The sequence below is a fragment of the Ornithodoros turicata genome, chromosome 4 (genome assembly GCF_037126465.1).
Source record: "Ornithodoros turicata isolate Travis chromosome 4, ASM3712646v1, whole genome shotgun sequence".
In the NCBI taxonomy this organism is placed as follows: Eukaryota; Metazoa; Arthropoda; class Arachnida; order Ixodida; family Argasidae; genus Ornithodoros; species Ornithodoros turicata.
In genome coordinates, this window is record NC_088204.1 from 41,639,991 (window position 1) to 41,661,724 (window position 21,734).

Sequence of the window (21,734 nt, forward strand, 5' to 3'; positions counted from 1 at the left end):
TTCATCTTTAGTACGCAAAATCGAATGTGTTACTTGCCATATCAACGGCCATTCTCGCGTTAAATTTTCACACGAAAAATAGTTTTACAGGGAAAAGAAGCCCTTGTACAGTAGTATATGCAGCAGGCGAGAGAAATGTCGAGTTTCAGGGCAAAACTGTTCTACAGTGTCAGCACATGTTGTTCACAGCCCTTGGAAATGAAATGGACAAGAATACTCTTCACGAATGTTATCCTGGCAACGCATATGCGTATAGCGCATAGGACCAAAAATGGTACACAATTGTTTGTAAGAATTCCTTCTCTTCCGTCCATCTTTTGATTGACTCATGCCATTACCCTTCGTCCTTCAATCTCACGCCTACATTTTACATGCAGCAACTAAGACCTAACCATTGTTACCACCAAAAGATAGGATACGGCAGATACATACACTTTGGACTCCGAGTATTATAGTATATTATGTACAGGTCCAACCGTCGACACTACATCAGGAACACTTAGAGTATATAAGGTTGCACAAGGCTGTTCTGTACAGAGAGACACAATGACTAGCATGCTTGCCTTACATCACTAAGTAGAAGGCTAGGCCAAATCTTTTGAAAGAGCACTGTTTTCGTACGAGGTGATGGTGTTGACAAAAATATTCCCGGATGCACTTTGTATCGCACACAATGATGGGTACCAGTTGCAAAACACACAGTTTGTACGCTTGAGCATTTGATTTGAATTAGAAGCATTCACAATGTAGTGTGAAGAGCACGTTGAAAAATAATTTGTCAGTGAGCTGGAAAGGACCGCATGCTATGCCCAAGCATCAAAGCAAATCTTTCCAGGTCTGTACGTAAGAAATAGGAAATTGTTTTGAGTGGCCATCGTACACATTGGATCCAGCACCGTGTCACAGAGTTCAGGCGCGTGTCCTATCCCCAGGTTTTCGAAATGATCCGACCAGCTCTACCTTACATATAGGTCTACTCTGTTACTATAAATACTGGATGACAACACAAAATCAGGCAGGGTGGTCTGGTCGCCCTCTCTGACTTTTTTCTTTAAAACATATATCAAAGCCTAGTCCCTTGGAAGCTTATTGGCAGTGAAAGTAGTTGAAAATAATTGGTGGTTATTTTTGAATTAATTATCATTCAGATGCAGACGTTTCGACCACAGCGCTTCCAATGAAATTTGATGCATCTATCTTCATAACGATTCAATATATTCAGCTGAAGGAGAGATAAGGTGCAAGCTAGCTGTTTGTACATGATGGAAGGGAAGCCTGAGACAAGGAATAGACGTACACAGGACAACAAATTCAGAAATTCGAACAATAGTTTGTTGTTCTGTGTACGTCTTCCTTTGTCTCGGGGTTCCCTTCCATCAAATTCAGTGGTTCTTTCTTTTTTTTTTCACTTACTGTCAGTAGTCGGTCGCATTGCATTGGGGGAGATGGAAAGACTCGTCCCCGAAGATGCGCAATGAACAAAATAAAGGAAAAAATGGTGTTCCTTCACGAATTTTTTGCGGTATCGAACGGATTTCTGAAATCTGCTCCGGTATCAGGTGACCGAAGGTACAAGATGTTGTCATTGGGACAACTTCGTTGCTTTTATAATTAAAAGGTTAATTATTGAAAGTTAATTAAGACATTGCCTTGGGAGTTTGCTATTGCCCTCCTAAGGAGTGCCCTTCAGCATTTACTATATTGCAGTTTGTTTCATCTCGGAGAAAGTTATATATATATTTTTAAAAAGATATGTTCGCATTTAGCTGGGACACCCTGTATATAACTCATTGTAAAGCCCTTTATCATCCTCGTGGCCACATTTAGCTATTTCGTCCTGACGAAGGCGGAGCTTCCGCCGCAACGTGGACGTCGCCCCTAGCTTTTATGACGTAAGTTTTAATAGACCCTCTTTTGTTACTTCCCCTACTTTTGTCTTCTGTCTCCCATTTATCTCAACGTTCACTATAATTACGTAGCCATCCGACCACAACTTTAACTTTTCAATATATATAATCAACTGGATGTTGAATAGTTATGAAAATACTGGCGTCAAACAAGGAAGCGCTGTTGTCGAAACGTCCGCATCTGAATGAAAAATAACTAGCAATTATTTTCAAATAGTTTCACTCCTAAATATATGCTTCCTAGGGTCTAGGCTTTGATATATGTTTGAAAGAAAAAATCTGAGATGTCGACCGGACTACCCTGCCTGATTCGGCATGAAATCACCCTACTGTAAGACAGGACTCGTCATTGTAAGGATCTCCCGCTTGCCGCCGTGCGAGATACAATTCTGATTCATTCTGCGCTGAGCACAGTCGCTGAGTGTACCACAATCAAACATGAGCCTGTTGTGTGCTTATGTTGTGACAAACCAAGATTTCCCGAAGCCAGCACGCGATTGTGGACATGCAGTCTACAATCGTACAGTGTCGACCAGCTAATGTCAAATGGTAGCAGCTAATGGAGTAATTGGAGAAGATGGAGCAAGATTTTGCGGAGCAAGCGGAAATCCGCTACATGCAGTGAAACATCTGCAGTTTGTAATACCAATGACCACGCAGTTACTTTCAGTATAATTTCTCTGACAGGAAGGCCATAAGAAAAATAATCAGTACGTGGGCACCGGGTCCATCTCTGCATAAGTTTCAAGTTCTAGCGCAGCAGCTTCCAAGGCAGCTTTGCAGTCAGCCCACGGTGCAGTGGACACTGAGACTTCGCCATAGGACGCAACACCTTGTTGCTCAAACGCAGTTGTCGGGCTTTCAGGTTCCGAACCCAAAAGTCCAAAGCCTTGCTGCGTGGTCGCTTGTGGTGTCACGCAGACGGCTTCATTTTGCCCAAAGCCCGTCCACCAATCCGCACTAGAGGACACAGCGAGGTTGTCCGTCCCAAACAAATCTTCCTCGAGTTGTAAAACGGCCGTTTCCGTTCTTAACTGATCGAGGTCCAGGTCGTTCTCAGTCAAAATCCACGACAGGTCTGCCTTCAGAGGATCGCTCAAGTCACACACATCGTCTATGGTCTGTGCTGCAGTTACCATGGAGGAATCCATGACGACAACTGCTGCAGGGTCCACATGTTCCACGATCACAGCTGGGCTGCTTCCCTGGGTCGAGCTTTGGAGTGCAGGCTGCTGTGCACGCCGAGCACGCTTTGGTGGAACTGTGGAGCGACTGGTGGCACTGCGACGTTTCTTGAACACTCCATCGATGAGGGAGTCGGCGTACACCGGGTCCAGACGCCAAAATCCACCTTTCCCCGGCTCGTCTTTGCTTCGTGGAACTTTCACGAAGCATTTGTTCAAAGAAAGGTTGTGTCTGATGGAGTTCTGCGAAAGTAAATGTAAACAGTTTTAGGTAACTGCGCATATTTAACTATCGCGCGTAAGACATGTGTCACATCCGAACACGAATGAACTGAAATGTCCGCGACCGACTTTGCTAGGAAACTTGTGGATGAATCGGCCTGGCCGTTCATTCATCCATTCCTTTACCGCTTTACGGAAATGGAGAAAGGTGCTCTGTGCTCAGAGCATTCGCTCGGTGGCAGAATGGAATTCCAGTGCTCCATTTACGGAACCCTGTACGCCGCAACGTATACACAACAAGAAAATACTCCCGATGAACGACTGATGCCTTCGGGTATTGTTCCGATATCGCAGAGTTTTAGTACATCGTACGCTATCGCCTTTGCGTACGTAAGGGATACCGTTGGTGGTTCTGCGCACTGCGCGAAGCTCTCTTTCTGTTATGGGCGTGCGCAGAACCATCAATGCTATCCCTTACGTACGCAAAGGCGATAGCATACGATGTACTAAAACTCTGTATTGTTATAGCGCGTGATCGTGACGAAGACTGATTCCTTAATACTGATTCGGCCACAGCATGATTGCCTGTGCCGCGCCGACGAGTTCAACCTAGGACGAAACGGCCGTCGCCCTTGAAATCGGCGTTCTAATATTCGCCGGGGAGGGAGACAAAGTAGTGGATGCCTGCTCTTCGTTGCTAGGGCGAGAGCAGTACTATTTTGTTTAGATGTGATGTGGGCAGGCATTGCGCTTGTCCCTTCCTACAGTTGGCAATACAAGCGTTTTTGGGGATCTGTCAGTATGACCAATTTTCCAGTTGGATCAGTAGCATGTATTAATGTCCTCGATAATGATTATTAAATGAATAAGTTGTCTGTCGTGAGATTCCCAGCGTTGTGAACCCAAGGCGGGATGCCAGTGATTCTGTCGACGTTAATTGGAGCAGACTAATGGCTATCGAATATGTGAAAGGCAACGTCATTATAAATCTGTGCAGAAAAGTCTGTTAACCTAAAGCCTAAAATAAGCTGCGAGCTCGACGTTCCACATCAAAGAGGCACATGGTGTTTTTCTGCACGAGGAAAGCGCGTACCACACGCTTCAACATTTCTCTGGTCCTCTTCCATAGTGGCAGCAAGAAATGCCTTATTTCACTGTTTTATAATGGATCATTTGAAATTTTCATGGTGATTCGCACAGGTATTCCCACACACAAAGGGACGACATATATTTTGCTAGGTACTGTTACATACAATGTGGTGTGTTCACAATAATCGCAGGACCAACCCGCGTAGCCCTGAGGTAAGATGTCAGCTGTAAAACCCTTGTGATCAACGCCCGTTCAGGACACCCGTATCTTCAGCATCCCACACGTAACGCACGCTCGGACGCTGGTACCGCGAACATAAGAACACCACGTTAAAGGTACTGTAAAGCAGTAGACAAGAATGATATGCCGGTGATGTGACTAGAGCCTTTGTTGCTTCTAAATACTATATGCGGAACCATACGACCGACAACGCGCTATAACTATAACTATATAACTGCCATGAAAGATGCGGCGTAGCAGAGCCGTATATTAAAAGGGAGTCTGGCCATTAATGGGTCATGCCTATACCTGAAGCTCCACCCACTTTTTCAGCTTTCCGACCAATGAAGTCTTGAAATATGGGGCGCTATCAATCAGCCTATCCTCACTATTTGCACCCTTATCCAACATGGGCAGCGCCATTTTGGGTGGCAAGTGGATTGGATGGGATTGAAATGGATACCTCTCGCAATCTGCAAAAGTAGTGGATTGTTGGTGCAAATTTGATGAGCGCCACCTAGGGAGCGTAAGGCACGTCGGGAATTGTCGTCTGCTTCCGTCGTTGTACCGCTGCCGGCAGAACTACCTGCCGGGACACATTCTGTTGTCGGTATGATTTTTAAACAAATCTACATGAATAGTTGGAATATAAGAGGCAAGAATGTTTATATCCATGAAATCCAGCAATTAAATATAAGATTGTACAGCACAGCGCCGTTTTTGTTGTGATTTCGTTGTGACCGCCGTCTTCACTAGGCCTAACACCGGCGACAAAACGTATTATTTTCAGTTAGCTATCGATGGATGAGCATAAGTTGAAACTGATTTCCGAGAAACTTATATTAGGATGTACATTTGCCGCGTAAAATCAGGTTAGTCTGTGAAAATTTTTTGTCACGAAATCCCCGCTTCACTGCGTTTGTCTTCGTCGCCATTTTGGGTGGCAGTATGGTGTCATGGTGACCCCCTTGGTAAAAAGCAAACCAATCAGAGGAGCGAAACTGTGATTGACAGGTCGAGCCTCTTTTTGTGACTCCTCCCAATGGCCAGACTCCCTTTTAATATACGCTCTGCGGCGTAGTGGAGCGGTGCGACGCCTGGTGTCAAACAACCCCCTATACAGCGGGCAACATTGAAAATTGGTATTACACACTATGACATCGGAATTTCGTTATTTTAGTAACCATATTATTAGTTTTCCTGTTTACCTATGCATTCTGAAACCCCTGTTTTTGGGAAGTAACCCAGTGCTGGCCGCTGTTCGATGGGGGCTCTCCCTATACTTCTCTGCTGCGCCTGCGCGCTCCTTTTGTTCGCGGCCTCTTTCGAACGAACAAACTCTCTCTGTGAACCTCTGTGAACAAACAAGTCCCGACGCTGTCTGGCTTCTTGAACGTCTGACGCATTTTTTTCAACGGCTCAGCATTTCATTTCAGTTCGCTTATCCGTTTATCCTCAGATGTGGATCGTTGTGTGGATTGCAGGGGCGGATTTTATGGTGGATTGTGGTGGATTGTTATGTCGGGCCCAGTGTTATACGCATGCAATGTGGTTGCCGCCGTATGTGTCAGAAGTACGGATTCATTTCGAATACCTAGTACAGTGTTGCCCGTAATCTTTAATTGTAATTTTCTAATTAACTGCGCCGTCGATTGGAATGAAACTTGCACAGTTTTTGTCCTGGTGGCTTGGACTATCGAATAGCCACACTAAATGACATTTGATCGGTGCTGCTTTACAGTACCTTTAAAAGTGAAGGCGTTCTCGTGTAAGCTCAGTGCACATGACCAGTGCCGGATTTACAATGGTGGGGCCCCGGGGCACTGTGCTATTGGGGCTCCCTGGTGTATTCTATGTATTATTCTATGTATTCTATGTATTCGTGTATTATATGTCTATAAATGACATCGTTTTGTTTCTAAAGGACGGCGGCCGTATGGCACACTAGTCCGAGATTTTTCAGCTGTCAGGTTTTGTCATATTTTGAACATTTCGTAGACAAGTGAAATAAATATTCTATTCATGTCTATCCAGTGTGTTATTCGGGGTCGATATGCGTGGAAGGAGGACAGATTTTTACCAAGTTTCCGTTTCAGGGATGCGTTTCAGGCATGCAAAACAGATTTCCCTTGGACAATACCTTTACTGGTGGGGGCCCCTTTGTGGTGGGGGCCCGGGGGCAAGTGCCCCGTCTGCCCTCCTCTAAATCCGGCACTGCACATGACGAATGGTAATGGCAAACTAAACTACTAGGAAAACTCTAGCACAACACTGGAAACACGGGTCAGCGGCAAGCGGAGTGCTTCACAAATAACGTTTCAGAGGAGGACTACAAGAACGAAACGAATAGCATAGCGGAATTCCGAGAGACTCGTCCTGCGTTTTATTTCATGCACATCTATTCCCGCTATAAGTGAAACCGTGTATTACCTGCCAACTTGGATCTGCATTCCTGTAGTAGAGAAAATTTTCCCGTATCCACTTGTAAATGGCACTGAGGGTCATTTTATTTTTGTTAGCTTTCATGGCCATGCAGATGAGCGTAGCGTACGAGTAAGGAGGTTTGCTGCTGCTACTGCTTCGGTAATCAACGGCTTCTTCAGCAGGTTCAGAGCAGCATCTGCATAAAGAGACATTGCAATAGTTACTCCAACTCACTACACTGTCTCAATGAATTAATGACACCACGCAAAACTTGAAGCGCTGGAATATCGAAGCTTGCGATTAATTAAGCCGATTCGACATAATAATAATGGTGCCGCGATGTTACACGTAAGGTTTCTCTGTCTATGGTATGGCGACATGTTGCACGTGCCGCAGGGTAAGACTGCGGATAATTTCGACCACCTGGGATTCTTTTGCCGGAAACCTCCGACACACGGTGCTGGAAACAAAGTTTACCTCCCCCACGTTGCCACTGTCGTCGGCCGGGTTTGAGCCCGCGATCTTGAGCTCAACAAGCCAACACGTTACCGACTGAGGAGGACAGGAGAATTCGATATACTCTTTGCTGATGGACAACTGATTTGCTGATGAACAACAAATACGCCATTATGAGCTCGCGTGAAGGTTTTCGTAGAAGCTGCACCTAAACTTTAAGATATTCTCCTTCTTACCTTATGGCAGTTCCTTTGGGTGAATCGCTACTATGCGTTGGAGGAGGACTTGCGGGAGGCGTCGGTGGTGTCGGTGCGCCAATGCGATTCATCAGGTTCAGATTCTGCAGCCAATGTAGGCTAGTCAGAGCGTCGTCTACATCCCCCATAGCAGACACTGAGCAGCCCTTCTGCTTCCAGTTGCGAGCCAGTTGACAAGCTGCTTCTTCCTTTGTCAGCTGTCCGCCGACCGACATGATGGGTTAATTATGCTCCCTGCAGACATGGTATCGCACATTGCAAATATGAGTGGATGCTACACATTCTAAATAACACGCTCATAGACATTTTGGATGACGTTGCTCTCGCTCGTGATTTGTTAAAGAAATTACAACTTTCCGTGACACTTCGCATATCCTGTGATTCTCACCGAAAAGAGTACGCTTCAGTCGTCCCAGATGTGAAGACTGTATCGCTATGTGCAACGGTCCTCCATGTGTTATGTGGCGAAGTTGCGTTTAAGAGTGCATGCATTGCCTTCAAGGGTGATGCCACAGTTGTGGGTGACAACTTTTTAAAGGGGTGTAACAACAGTATTCGGGGGCAGTCTTAAGTGAACCATAGGAATGGCTCTCACTTCTCTGCTGTCAGAGCTCGACGCCTAAGTCACCTGCGAGTATACTACGATACGCAGACAAAATAATTCTTTCTTCAGTATCGTGGCATGCAGTAGATGTCATGAAAGTGTCACAGTCCCGTAGGTCATGGTAGTAGTGTCCAGGCGCGGAACGTGGGGGATGTCCTCACCCCCTTTCAATCTCTATCGTCACATAGTGATTCAATTGGCTCTAGGTGATGCATGTAGAATACTGTGCAACCCCCTCCCCCCTTAAGAAAAACCCTGGATCCGCCCCTGGTGGTGTACCCTTTAGCGTAGCTGGGCATATCTTTATGTTTTTACCCTGCACTATAGCCATCTTCAAAGCACGGAGTAGTAGCTGGCGAGGAACGTCGGTTCATCCAATTTCTACAACAACGAATTTCGGCACGAGCAGTATTTCTAAATAAATAAATAAATAAAACGAATGGCATTTTATGCCTTACCGTAGTTCTTTATGAGTTATAATGTTGTTACAACTAGCTCGCGTGGCGTAGTGGTCACGATCGCAGCCTTCCACGCCGGGACTGGGAGGTGACGCGGGTTCGAATCCCGGCGCCTGCTGCGCTGTCTGTTCTTTCCCCTCGGTTTTCTGGCAGACTTTCCAGACGAATGCCGTCATAGTTGCCCCTGAAGTGCGCCCAGGACGCATACTGTCCTCCCTGTCCCCCAGTCCTTCCTGCTGTCCTCTCTCCATCTGTCCATGTCTATACGCCGTTCACAACAACAGCTGCTTCGCGGCGCTAACGCGGAATTTAAAGAAAACGTCGTTACGATAAATTGAACACTACTTCCCGACATACTTCGCTGTGAGAGGTAATGAAAAATTGTGATCGCTCGACTTCAGAATAACACAAACATATGACGCTCCAAGCAACTCTCGAAATCCGATTACAAAGAGCTTGTAGGCACAAGGGCGTTATATGTACATTCCAGATAAACGTCACCTCACCGGTCTTGTAAATCACTTTAGATTGAGATTCATTATACGACGCAGAGATGCGATCAACTCGGGTGCTGTCTATTGGTTTATGTAATTCCGTGAAGCTTCCGTCGTGTACAGACCTGATGGAGAAGAGATCATAATTATACTGAAGCCACCAACAACGAGCAGGCACTGTACTATCCCCTCTGCGCTGGTTGGCACTCTTTTATGTGAGTCTGTTCGGCAACTCTTGCAGAGGAGCGAGCATGTCAGACGCGCTTTCCGAAACTCTGCTGGACGGGGACAAGAAAGCCTGGACGTGAACACCTGCTGCAGGGTAACTTGCGTTATTTACGAATAGGAGTTGGATAAGAACATATTTGAAGCTGCGTTCGAGCAACTGATGTTGCGCTCAAATTGCGCAGTAAGATAATGTTTTGTGGGTATTACACATCTGATGCAAGGCCTACGAGTTGTTTCTGAGATCCTTATCAGCGCTGGATTAATGGACGAACTCTATAATGGGACACCTTTCCATCATCGTCACTTTCGCGTCCCTTCCACAAGAGCTATGGGGCAGTCTACCGCCATAACGGCGGAGATTGACCCACCACATCGTCATCCCATTTATGTGTGTGTGTAGGTATGAATTGATGGACCGCTTTCTCGCGAGTCTCCCAGAAAAAATACGAATATTATCTGTGGGATATTTATGTTTCAGACACCGTCGACTTACGTAACTACATGAGTCGCTCCACACATTGATTGATGAACGCAACAAGAGAGTAACGTTCGTGGGAACCCGTGTACAAAAACGCAACACAAGAGTGAACGTTATTGTAAGCTTTTCAAGATTCTGTCGCTTTGATAGTCACCGAAATCGCCCACAAAGAACGGCGAGGCAGCCAAGATGGCGCCTGGGGTCAGCCCTCCTATGCGCTATCGACGACCATAATCGATGCCAAGTGTGGGACGTATCACGTGACAATGGAGCTGCCTCTTTCCTTGCCTGGCCATCGACCGGCCATGTGGCACAGACGCACTCACATTCCCTCCAATTCTCACAATGCGTGCTACAATACATAGGGCTTTCGTTCTACGTGTGCTTGTGCGTTAACCCTTTCGGCCCTGGCGTCGTCAAAATCGGACAGGTCAGAAAAAGTGCTCGTGCGGTTCGGAAACAAAACCGAAACCACTGGAACCGGCATAGAACTGTATGTTGGGCATCCCACGCGTCGACGGCATCAATTTTCTTTCGTTAGTCGCGTGCCGAGACGAAGACGAAGCGCTAAAAATGGCGGAGGTGGGTCGTGGTCATGAACGCGGAATGGGTGAACTTTGTCATTTTATTGTGGCTTTCTCTACAGGGTAACAACATTTATCTTTTTCTATGACATAAAGTGAGACCTACCAAAACATCATTGCGTTGAGAAACTGATCGGTGCACGCTTACCTTTTGTTTTCCGGGGTGTTAACCACTTGGGCGATTTTGACACCATCAGGGCTCAGTGGTTGTGCAAATAGGGCGCGTATGTCGATGGTTCATGCAGCACTTGTCGCATAACTTGCGATTATCTTCTTCATTTTGGTACTTTCTCATGATTTTCAAATAGTGGCCATCCAGACCATCACTCTGGGGGGATCGAGGCTCGTTCTCGAAGGACGTACATGAGGGGGAGGGGGTTACGGACATGTCTTATTGCTTGATTAGGTCGGGGCGAGGTGAAGGGGCGATCGAGCAAAGATAAAGCAGTGAAGGCAGCGAAAAGAGCACAGAAGTGTATGAGGCCACGCGTAGTGAACCATCGTGATAATGAGAAGAAATGTGCACCAGATGTCACATCTCTTCTGAGCTGACAGCTTGACCAGGTGACAGCCTGCAACGATCTACAAGCGTGACGCACCATATAGATGCATTTCTTTTCGGAGTGCATACCAAAAAGCGTGTTGCTCATGGAATAAATTATCCAATGTTCGGTCCAAGTTTTTTGCAAGGCCCCCATGCTTGGGATTCTGGATAAGCCACAGCACCCTGCTGTCTGTTTTGGGAAGAATACGTTACTCCATGTCGGTGGAGCAAGCCTGACAAATGCTATGCAAGACCTATATTATCCAGTTGTCGTAAGTGAGTATAAGTGATAGAAAGCGTCGATAAACATCCTAAACGTTGTAGGTAAACCGTACGAAAACGAGGCAATCAAGTAAACCCTTCAAAAATTTTTGGTTTCGTACCAATGGGAGGTCCTCAAATATGTACGTGAAGACGGTTTAGACTTCATATGCTCATGCTGCTTGTATTCGAATACTATTGTCATTAAACGCGCGTTCAGTCAGCCCAACCATTCACTAGACTCGCAGCCTTCGTCTCCCATATGCCCCCTCAGACAAACCATTGAGCCCTGGTGTCTTGTTTTGACGATACGTAGCCATTTTACGAAATAACTATGAACTGAATAATTTTTTTATGTAAGCATACTATATGGGTGCACAGTAGTAACAAAATGTAAATTTAAAAAATCTGGATCAAAATAAATAATTCCAGGGCCGAAAGGGTTAACAAATGAAATTCTGCGCCGTCCATCAGTAGCAGCAGCGCGGTTTCGGCGTTGCTACATATTTGAAAAAGTAACGCGATACAGCACCGCTGCAAAATAAAAGCAACGAACATACTGTTCCGCTGTATCCCCTGTTGTACAGGCGTCTCGTTGCCAAATGTACTTAAAGATGGTGTAATATTTATGTGGCCTCTCAAATAACATACATGCAGCATAAAGCACACGACCAAGATACGTTACCTGTAGGGTTATGCGCTTACACTTTTGGTTTTAGATATGATTCGGCGTATGTTTTTGGTGTTTATTAATTTTAATTGAATCGGAGTTTTGCGGTGATTTTTCTGGCGTATACATGGTCTACAGTTATCGGCCAATATAAATCGCCTCATGATTTCAAAACTGTGCGTCTCAGCGCAGCCTTAAAACCAATACAAAATTAGCCCGTCTGAAACATCATAAAAGGAAAACTTGATTGCTCCACAGCGAAACCTAAATCGTAAAGGCAGAGCTCATAGATGCACAGGTTCTTGTCCGACATCGCTCCACACTCTTTGCACGCGCATCATCGAGAACGCCTTCTATCGCCCTAATCTTCCTCGGACATTCATTTGTCTTCGGCGTTTTTCGGTTATAACTAAAAATCCGAAGCCTTGTTTGATGGCGTTTGTAAACTTGACATGATGTACATGACGTTATCTTCCGCGATGCAATAGTGTTTTTGAGCGGAATAGACCTCTCCCCGTTTGTAAACAAATGACGTCATAACGTTCGACAGCGCCACGAGTTTGGTAGAGTTGAACTACGTTCAAAGCTAGTGGCGAACAAGGTTGCGCCTGAAAGCCACGGTCTTGAGGGGATTACGATGGTCTCTGAAAGGGACGCGACCTTCGGTCCTACTTTCTTTCAGCGAACAATTGCTCATTCGTGGAACCCAGCTTTCCCCTTCCGATCTGTTTTGGTTTCGATCTGTCTACCAACGTCATGATGACGCTTGTCGGGTAGAGGTTTATTGCTTGCCCTCAAGGACAGTTTTTTTTTTTTTTTTCGGAATATCCGGAGTTGCTGTCACCGGTTTGCTATATTATCATTGTGTAATGAATACGTCGCAAATTCTTCAAAACACTGACACATTGAATTGAGGACAGGATGACCATGTGCTTCCGACAAATTGAAACTCCCTAACAAATTTTCTGTCTTATAGGATGCCTTCCTGCCCTCACAGTAACGGTCTTTAATACGCACTCCTGATGCTCTGTAATTGAATAATTTGTCCCACTGGTCGTTTCAGAAGAGATGCGCATCTAGCTGTTGGTAAAGGATGAAAACGATAGGATAATGAACTCGCTGCAAATCATACAACAGCAATGTAATGTCAGCTATTTGGAAGGAATCTTATCATGTCTCGAGAACTTCCTTGTCATGAACACCTTCCGATACGCCTCGCTAATATTAGTCGCTAAGGCTATGTGCTCTGTGTCGGTGTCAGTATCAACTTCTTGTAAGCCAAACTGACGGAAGATGTCACGCGAAGATGGGCTAAAGAAGGATCATTTCAGTGTGTACTCACTAAGGCTTTCCACAACGGGTTTTCGAAACTTCCCCGAGGAAAATATTTATATCATTAGAAAGTTACATAAATGCAGTGCTTTCAGTAGAAATCGAATGTGGCTGTATGAAGTAACTGGCTTACAAAACTAGCGTATTTTCTCATAGCGCCAATGATTCTGCCTAACGTGTCTGCTCACCGTTGACAGCTCCTCAATAAGTATCGTTAAAAAATTGATATCACGGTTGGTTTTAACGTGCGCCGTTGTGCGAGTCCATTTTTCCCACGAAGGGAAAAATCCTTCACGCTCTAATTAACCTTTCCTGCAACATACAAATTGCTTCGGTGCGATCTTTTTCCTTGGTAGCAAAATTTCAATTAGTCATAAAAAGTATGATGCGGAGCACCATTATTTTTGCGATAAAGCCAGATTCCAACATGCACAGGGTAGCTACAGATGGCTTGCTCGAGGAGCTCTCCAGGCGCCATTTTTACCATCCTCACTAAGGTGGAAAAGATAATCACGAAAGTCTAAGAACGAAGGAGAAGTTGCCTGTGTGAAGCGAAATCACCCAGCGAGTAAGCTTTGTACGAGCTACAATCGTGTGGTACAAAACTGAAAAAAAAAAAAAAAAAAGAAAAGCTAATAATTGTCGTCTCTGCCTTCGCTACAGACACTGACATTGTTACGTAAACCACAGAGCCCACGTCACCATAAGGACTTGAGAGTAGGCGATAGTTGTATTACTGTAGCACAGCCCAGCCGACTTAGTTTTCGTAGTACGTAATAATGGGATAACGGTACCGTGATGTTATACGTAAGATTTGTCTGCACAGTGTGGCGACATGTTGCAAGTGTTGCAGGGTAGGACTGCGGATAATTTGGACCACCTGGGGTTCTTTTGACGTGCGCCGGAAATCTCCGACACAGGATGCTGGAAGCACTGTTTACCTCCTCCACATTGCGAAGCATGTAGTTAATCAGTAGTTTACACAGACGACTTTATTCTGGAATGGGTATCATCTTTTTGACTAAACATTTGTGTCACATATGGAGCGTCTAGCTAGCGACCAATATTACCGTTACCGTTGTTTACCGTTTGTTTGTTTTTTACATATTTTAAACAAAAACTACGAGGGGCGTTCAAGTCAAACCGGGACTTTTCATATTTCGCAAAAGTAAAATGAACTTAAGGCGAGAAAATAGTTTTATTTTTCGACGTAATATCCAGCTGCACTAATGCACTTGTCCCAGCGTTTCACGGGGGCTTTTGTCACTCTTTTGTCAAGAATTTTATCACGGCGCGGTGATCTCTTCAGACCGAGCAATTTTTAATGGTACTCAGCGAGTGCAGGTGAGCTCGGAGCAGCATTCGGGGGTATGGACCGTACGACGGAGCGGTACAACCAGGAGGTGGAGGGTCGCATGTTTGCACCTCCACAATACCTTTCTTAGCGAGACACGTGACGAGACAATTTACTCGATTTTTTCCATTTTAACTGAAGAGTGCACCCTGGCTGTTTGAAATGCAGCTCTCCAACCGACAAAAGCATGGAGAGGGTTGAGGGTGGTGCTTCGGCCCTCCAACAGATGGCGCCACGCGTCCTTAATCGCATTTTCAAATTCGCGTGCATTTTCTACCTCGGGCTGGAAACTTATGGAACCACCCTCGTACGTCATTGGCGCCATAATCGAAAACAAAAAGGTTGCCAGTCCTCAGTCATTGGTCCAGCTCCGGAGGTCACGTGAGTTTTGCGCTACAATAGATTTCTACTAGAGCTTCGCGCCCCTGGACACGCCACTCGAGGGGGGAAAGGGTACAAGCCTTACCAACGAAACAAACACGCGCGGTGAGTGCGGGAATCAGAGCTGTCTTATCAAAAATGATGTCACCCGACGGCTTCTAACCCTTTCCCCCCTCGTGTGGCGTATCAATGTAACCTCCTTTCTTCGCAGCTTTGCGTTCAAACTACGAGCCGTCAAAAAAGTGGCGGAGCCAAGGGCTCATTTCCACGGATTTTCTGCGAATTTATTTCGGCAATTGCCATTGCATTACGAGTGGGATTATGTGCTATACTGAGTAAAATGACCACGGGGAACCCATTTCCGCAAAGAAACGGTAGGTTGCCTTGGGAAATTCCGGAGTTCAATTCAAGAAATTAACTTTCCGTCAAGATAACAGAGATTACGTTTTGCGTATCCGCACCGCTCGTACACTCCTTCGATGGTGGTCCGCTAGGAATGTCTCATATATATTGCAATTACTACTAGGCCAACGTTTATCTTGTTCTGAGTTTCACGGACTCTATACAGATGACCACTATCGTGAAGCTTAATGCACTTTTTTTTTTAAGTTAGAACTCCGGAAGAAGTGGCAAATCAAATAAAATTCTGGAAGCCGCGGCGTACGAAACTACAGCCATTGTAGACGACTGACCTACCAAGTTGCGAGCAATTCCGCCGCTGAGTGGCGCCGAAGACAGGGCGTCGAGCCTCCCCCTGGCGAAGTTCACGGAGCCTATATACATGGTCTATCACACAACCTAAAAAATGTATGCAGGAGACACAAGGTCCCGGTAGTGATATCTGCCCCTATCAAGCGTATCAAGTCTTTGTCGCCGTGTGAATTACAAGCCCCAAGGGAAAAAAGGATGGAAGCTCAGCCACAAATCTCCATTGGTAGCTTGCCTGAAGCAAGTCATTTACTCTATCCCGATTTCCTGTGGCATGAAATACATAGGACAAAAGGGAAGGTACTTAAATACATGGCTCAACGAACGCAAATCATTGGTTTCCAATACCACTCCTTATATATCTCGCGGTACGTTGCCGCAACTGTGGCTACTACCCCATCTTCCGCCTCACCACAGATAAAGCAAAAGAAAAACTACTCGGGAAGTACTTGAAGCGTTCCACATAGCAGAACTTGGGCCAGAGCGCTGCATCAGCCACCCTTCTATCTCCGTAAAGCTGACCTCCAAACCAGTCTAGCGCCGGCCTTGCCACAAAGGGAAGAAACTGTCGCCTCTTCTGTTCTCTCTCCCCACCCTCGCTTTTGCTGTTTCCTGTCATAAAATTCCCCAGTTGTGAGTTTGCAGTCATCTACCCATAACGTTGGTAGACAGACTGAAACCGAAACAAATTGGAAGGTGAGGGCTGGGTTCCATGAATGGGCACTTGTTCGCTGCCTGCTATTGAAAGAAAAGTAGGACCGAAGGTCGCGTCCCTCTCAGGGACGATCGTAATCCCTCAGGATCGTGGCTTTCAGGCGCGACCTTGTTCGCCCCTAGCTTCGAGCGGAGTTAGAATCTATCAGATTGGTGGCTATGACGTCATTTGTTTACAGACAGGGAGAGGTCTATTGTTGCGATATGTCTACCACCATATTGAAGACTGACCAAACGCCGGGAACACACACGTTTATAAAAGCGATAAAAATACACACGGCTACCACCATACTTAAAATAAACAATACTTAACACACGTACTACCGCTCAACACATTTTTTTTTCTTTTATGTAAAACGCACACAGAGACAGAGCCTTGTACGTTGTTTAAAGAGGCTTTGACACATTAATAGATGTGGCTCATTACATGATGCACACATCGTATTGCGAACTATGCGGGGTGTTTCAGTTAAATCCCCGGGCTAAATAATTCGCGAACGGGTGCACCAATCGAACAACTTTCTTTTTTACAAGTATCTGTCCGATACCAACTACAAGCTGCGCACCGTGTGAATGACTGGGATGCGCTTATTATTTAAATAAAAATTCGGATGAGGTTCGTAAAAAAATAACTTCTAAAGCAGTGCACGTACCGTCGTCATTAAAATGGGTACTACCCCTTTTGCGACCTTCAGTGTACACCTTTTAGAGAACAATCTGGCACCGAAGCGGGTCATTTGTTGCAGAATGAATTGGTTTCGGTTTACATATTTTTGTCGCGGCTGGTGGCGGCTTAGCGCAAAAGGACCAACCCGATCCGTGTCTTCCCATTTCGCCTATTCCCATTTTGCCTAATGCTTCTTAGCAGATTATCTCGCCATCCCTTAGCAGGTTCACCGACCTCGAACTGCAGGGGGTCCCATTTGGCCTAATGTATGCAGCAGACAATCCCACTTCGCCTACTAATCCGTGTTACGTAAGAAAGAAGGCGGTCCTCTGGCATGCTGCCAAAAGTCAATTTCGGATCTTCATATAACTTTACATGCAACCTTGTTGGTTTCACTGAAGCATGAGTCTGTATTTATAATTCATATTACACTAGGGTTTCTTCCCTCATCTGTTGGTTCACAAATATAGACTGTGCAAGAGTGAAAACATAGTTTTTATTTACATTTTTTAAAATTAAAAGGGCAGCTTTGTTTTCTGCACTTCAAAATTCTTCCAAATTTGCAGCTCTACTCAATATGCATTAGATGTCTCACGGCATCGAGGTACGACATCATGTCCCGTTCGCCATTCTGAATTATTGACTGCTCAATGACATTCTTAAGTAGCATCACAACTTTTTATTAATTCCAACGCCCTACGCCTGCTTTTTCAACTGACCACAAGTGATTTGGGAGAAATTCACAGCACAACCTGGAGGAGACTAGAATTTGTACGACACCGGCCAGAAAAGGAATTCCTGTCGGAAAATATTTCCGTGTATAACTCCCACCGTTAGATAATGCGCAGGCCCTCTTCAGAGCACCTTTTTACCGAATAACGCGCGCGTTATACACCGGAAAATACAGTAGTTAGGTTGAACGTGGGTTAAGGCGTCTCGCTCGGTGGTGCCGTGCTAACTGGGAGGCGGTGGGTTCGAATCCTACCACCGGTTGTGCTGTCTGAGGTTTTCCCTTGGTTTTCCGAAGACTTTCGAGACCAGTGGCGTATCTAGAGCTACCTGCGCCCATGGCAACCTGTGAGTCTGCGCCCCTGTTCAGGCACATATCGAGGACACAGTTGGTCATGCATGTTTTGTAAATAAATACTTTAATGAAATCCACAGAACTACTACACATGCAGATGGCCCACTAACGTCACATGATAGCCTTTCTGGCTTTTGCTGCTGCAAATTTGTGGATAATGTCCCTGAAATCAATTTTTTCTGCTTCTTCTCGTTCAACACTTAGGACAGCAAGGTCGGAAAGCCTGTTCTGGCCCATTGATCCTCTTAAATACGAAAGTATCAGCTTTAGCTTGCTAAATGACCGCTCACAGCTGGCAATTGAAACCGCGATCGTATCTGGACCGCAACCCGAAAGTTCGGGAAGACATTCTCATCTCCAGGAAGTCACATCACTTTACACCTGCCCCAGCCCGACAGACGGGTTCAGGTCGACCCTCTTGTTGGTCCGCCCGATACGAACTCCTCTTTTCGTCGTGTCGATTTTCTTGCTCAGATATCTCTCTCAAAGTCCCACTGCTGCGATCGGCTTGCTACCTAAACGTCCTCAAATGCTGCTGTCGCGTCTCGAGTAACCGTACAGGGTACTGGGATCTCCCTTTTGTTTAGGCTGCTTTGGTCTCGGCCGTGACAGTCGCTCACTGAGCTGGTTCGGTTTGCTCACGGTGCCTCGTTCTCGTCAAATACGTCACGCGCCCAGTTTAGCTACCTCGTGGTTAACATGATGTCCTTGGGGATGCGTTTTCGTGTGGTCCGCACTAGGTTTCACACTACAACTTCTCTAATGGCGGGTGCTTTAGATCATTTATGAATGTGCCAGATTGAGTGCCCGACCTGACACATTCACACCCGACCACATAATGGCGCCCCTGTTTACCTGGCGCCCATGGCACCTGTCCACACCTGCCACACCCTAGATACGCCACTGTTCGAGACGAATACCGGCACAGTTCCCCCCGAAGTCTGCCCAAGACGCATATTAACCCCCTATCCCCCCACTCCTTCCTGCTGTCCTCTCTCCATCTGTTATCATCTGTACGTCGCTCATAGCCACCTCTCATCTCCACATAGCCACATCTCGCTCATAGCCACCTCGCCGTCGCTCATATAGCTTCGCGGCGCTAACACGAAAGAAAAAAAAGTTAAATTAAACACGACTATAGTGACACCAGTTTCCATATTTAACATCGCTCAGGTGACACTGAACAGGGCTCGAAGCCTTGTTTCATTCGTCATGCTGTCCATCAGGAGTCACTATGTAAATTGTTTGTAAAATGTTTTTGTTATATTTGTACATTATATTTACACCTTATATTTGTAAATGTAAAGGGTCTTTGTTTCGGACGACGTAAGGTAGTTGTCCGACGAGCACATGCATTTCTTGCACACGTCATCATCGGGTCGGAGCGTGTAAGTAACGCCCACTTGCCGACAGTCCCGTTTTGCCTAATGAGATTGCACGGCAGTCCCATTTCGCCTAACGGCTGTTACCCCTCCCGCCTTTTTAATCCGATAATCCGGGTTAGGCAAAATGTGAATAGGCGAAATGGGATGTAACCATCCGATCGATGTAATTCTTTGGTGGGTAAGGGAGTGGAAGAGTGTCCTTTTGCGCTTCTCCTCGAGCAGCCGCGACAAAATACAGGGTGTTTGCTCTAACGTGTCCAGAAATTATATTTAAAGCGAGCGATAAAAGAAAAGCAAGTGGTACTTTTCTGCTACTTGAGTAAGAAAGCTGCTTTACTTGTAGCACCTGTTTCTTAGTCAAGTAGTTGAAAAGTAGCGATCGTTTCTCTTTTATCATTCGCTTTAAATAAAATTTCTGGACACGTTAGAGCAAACACCCTGTATATGTAAACAAAAAACAATTAATTATGCAACAAACAACCCTCTTCGGTGGCCGATTTTCCCCTAAAAGGTGTCCACTGAAGGTTGCAAAAGGCGTAGTACCCATTTTAATGTCGAAGGCGGCCTGCTTTAGAAGTTACGTTTTTTCGCGAAACTCATTTGAATTTTCATTTAAATAATGAGCGCCTTCCACTCATTCACACGGTGTGTAGCTTGTATCGGACAGATACTTGTAAAAAAATTAAGTTATTCGATTGGTGCACCCGTTCGCGAATTATTTAGCCCGGGGATTTAACTGGAACACCCTGTAGAGTATTGAGGAAGAAGTGTCGTACTTGGCGAGACATAATCCCTCGAACGTACGTACTCGTCGAGCTCCGACCATTCCCATTGGTAGTCCTAAGCACGTGACCTTCCGCGCACTTCCTCACGCTATATCTGTTACTCCCACTTGATGTAAAACTTTGAATGCAGGTTCACAAGAAACATTCATCCGGAATAACTCGAGACAAAGTGTCGCAACCCCTTTAATGTAGCCTTGTGTAGCACTTTGTCGGGCTCTCGTTCCTCATTGTACCTAGAAATATATGAGTCTGCATGCCTGACTGGAATGTTCATATATGTACTTGTATCGTTTTTGTATGTATTTGTATCGTGCGCCACCAGTAAGGCTGTGCTGTTCTTGGACACGTAGGTAATAACAATAATAATATTTCATATTATTAGAGAGCGGATTTTTAGGCACTAACACGGGGCGCTCTTGACCGCACAGCACGCAGTATGGCAATCATGATATCGCTCTGTCTCCCGCTAAGATGAGAAAAGGGACGTACACCTTTTTATGTATCAACTTTCTTTCCAATCGGAAGTTAAAACGATACGATTCTGAAGGTTGGTTGGCCTAGAACTATTTATGCGACGAAGAGCGCTACCTGTTAGTGGCGACAGATCGGCCTCGGCGAGCAGTTTTCACCATCAACAAATCCGCTCTCTAATTATTATTATTATTAAATTCAGAAACCAGGGTTCGATGGTCAGTTCGGCGCTTGTAGTTCTTCCTCGCAATACAAACTACGTAGCACATAGTGCTACAATAACACGCAAATTTTACGTACTATACCTAAGAAACCACTAACAACTAATGCAACAACTACAAATGCATATACGTATACTAACGATTATACGAGGGGCGTTCAAGTCAAACCGGGACTTTCTGTCTCCTGAGTGTACAAATGGCTTGCGCTACTTCTTTTTCGTCATTTTCACACGCGACAGGCCTCCGCATTCACCACGTGGTGGTCCAAAGTTTGTGCAAAACAGAAGGCACGTGCTGGACAAGATGGCCGACAACGAGGTGAGCGCGCACATCGAACAGCGAATTGTCATGAAGTTTCTCGTGAATGAAGGCGTAAATTCATCTGAAATTCACAGAAAACTTCAGGCTCAGTATGGCCACGATACGCTTAGCCGCAGCAAAGCGTTTGAGTGGTGCAAACTGTTCCGAGAGGGCCGCACATCAGTGCTGGGCGATCCCGGGGGGCGGCTCAGAGCCCAGTGTCAGAGTTCCCGAGAACATCCAACTTGTGGA

At 45.7% G+C, this 21,734-nt stretch overlaps 1 protein-coding gene across 3 annotated transcripts; it reads right to left on the reverse strand.

The window, feature by feature from the left end:
* Positions 1 to 440: 440 nt before the first annotated feature.
* On the reverse strand, positions 441 to 10,832 carry LOC135391459 (forkhead box protein J1-B-like). 3 transcript variants are annotated; one of them, XM_064621716.1, is made up of 4 exons: positions 10,754 to 10,832; positions 7,739 to 7,993; positions 7,053 to 7,242; positions 441 to 3,334 (listed from the first exon to the last, which is right to left on the reverse strand). In XM_064621716.1, exons 2-4 carry the CDS (start codon positions 7,972 to 7,974, stop codon positions 2,615 to 2,617), a joined length of 1,146 nt encoding a protein of 381 aa, XP_064477786.1. In that variant the 5' UTR covers positions 7,975 to 7,993; positions 10,754 to 10,832; the 3' UTR covers positions 441 to 2,614. The 3 variants fall into 3 exon arrangements, 1 of the variants encoding a protein (XP_064477786.1); XR_010421955.1 differs by lacking the exons at positions 7,053 to 7,242; positions 7,739 to 7,993; positions 10,754 to 10,832 and adding an exon at positions 4,567 to 4,879 and having other exon boundaries at positions 3,248 to 3,334; XR_010421956.1 differs by lacking the exons at positions 7,053 to 7,242; positions 7,739 to 7,993; positions 10,754 to 10,832 and adding an exon at positions 4,325 to 4,879 and having other exon boundaries at positions 3,257 to 3,334.
* Between the last annotated feature and the right edge of the window lie 10,902 nt (positions 10,833 to 21,734).

What these genes read in the sequence shown, in the direction of transcription:
- LOC135391459 (XM_064621716.1), bottom strand. Translation starts at nt 7,974, where the DNA reads ATGTCGGTCGGCGGACAGCTGACAAAGGAAGAAGCAGCTTGTCAACTG. An exon ending in CCCAAAGGAACTGCCATAAG is followed by an intron (nt 7,243 to 7,738) that starts GTAAGAAGGAGA and finishes CTCTTTATGCAG; the next exon opens with ATGCTGCTCTGAACCTGCTG. An exon ending in ATGCAGATCCAAGTTGGCAG is followed by an intron (nt 3,335 to 7,052) that starts GTAATACACGGT and finishes TTACTTTCGCAG; the next exon opens with AACTCCATCAGACACAACCT.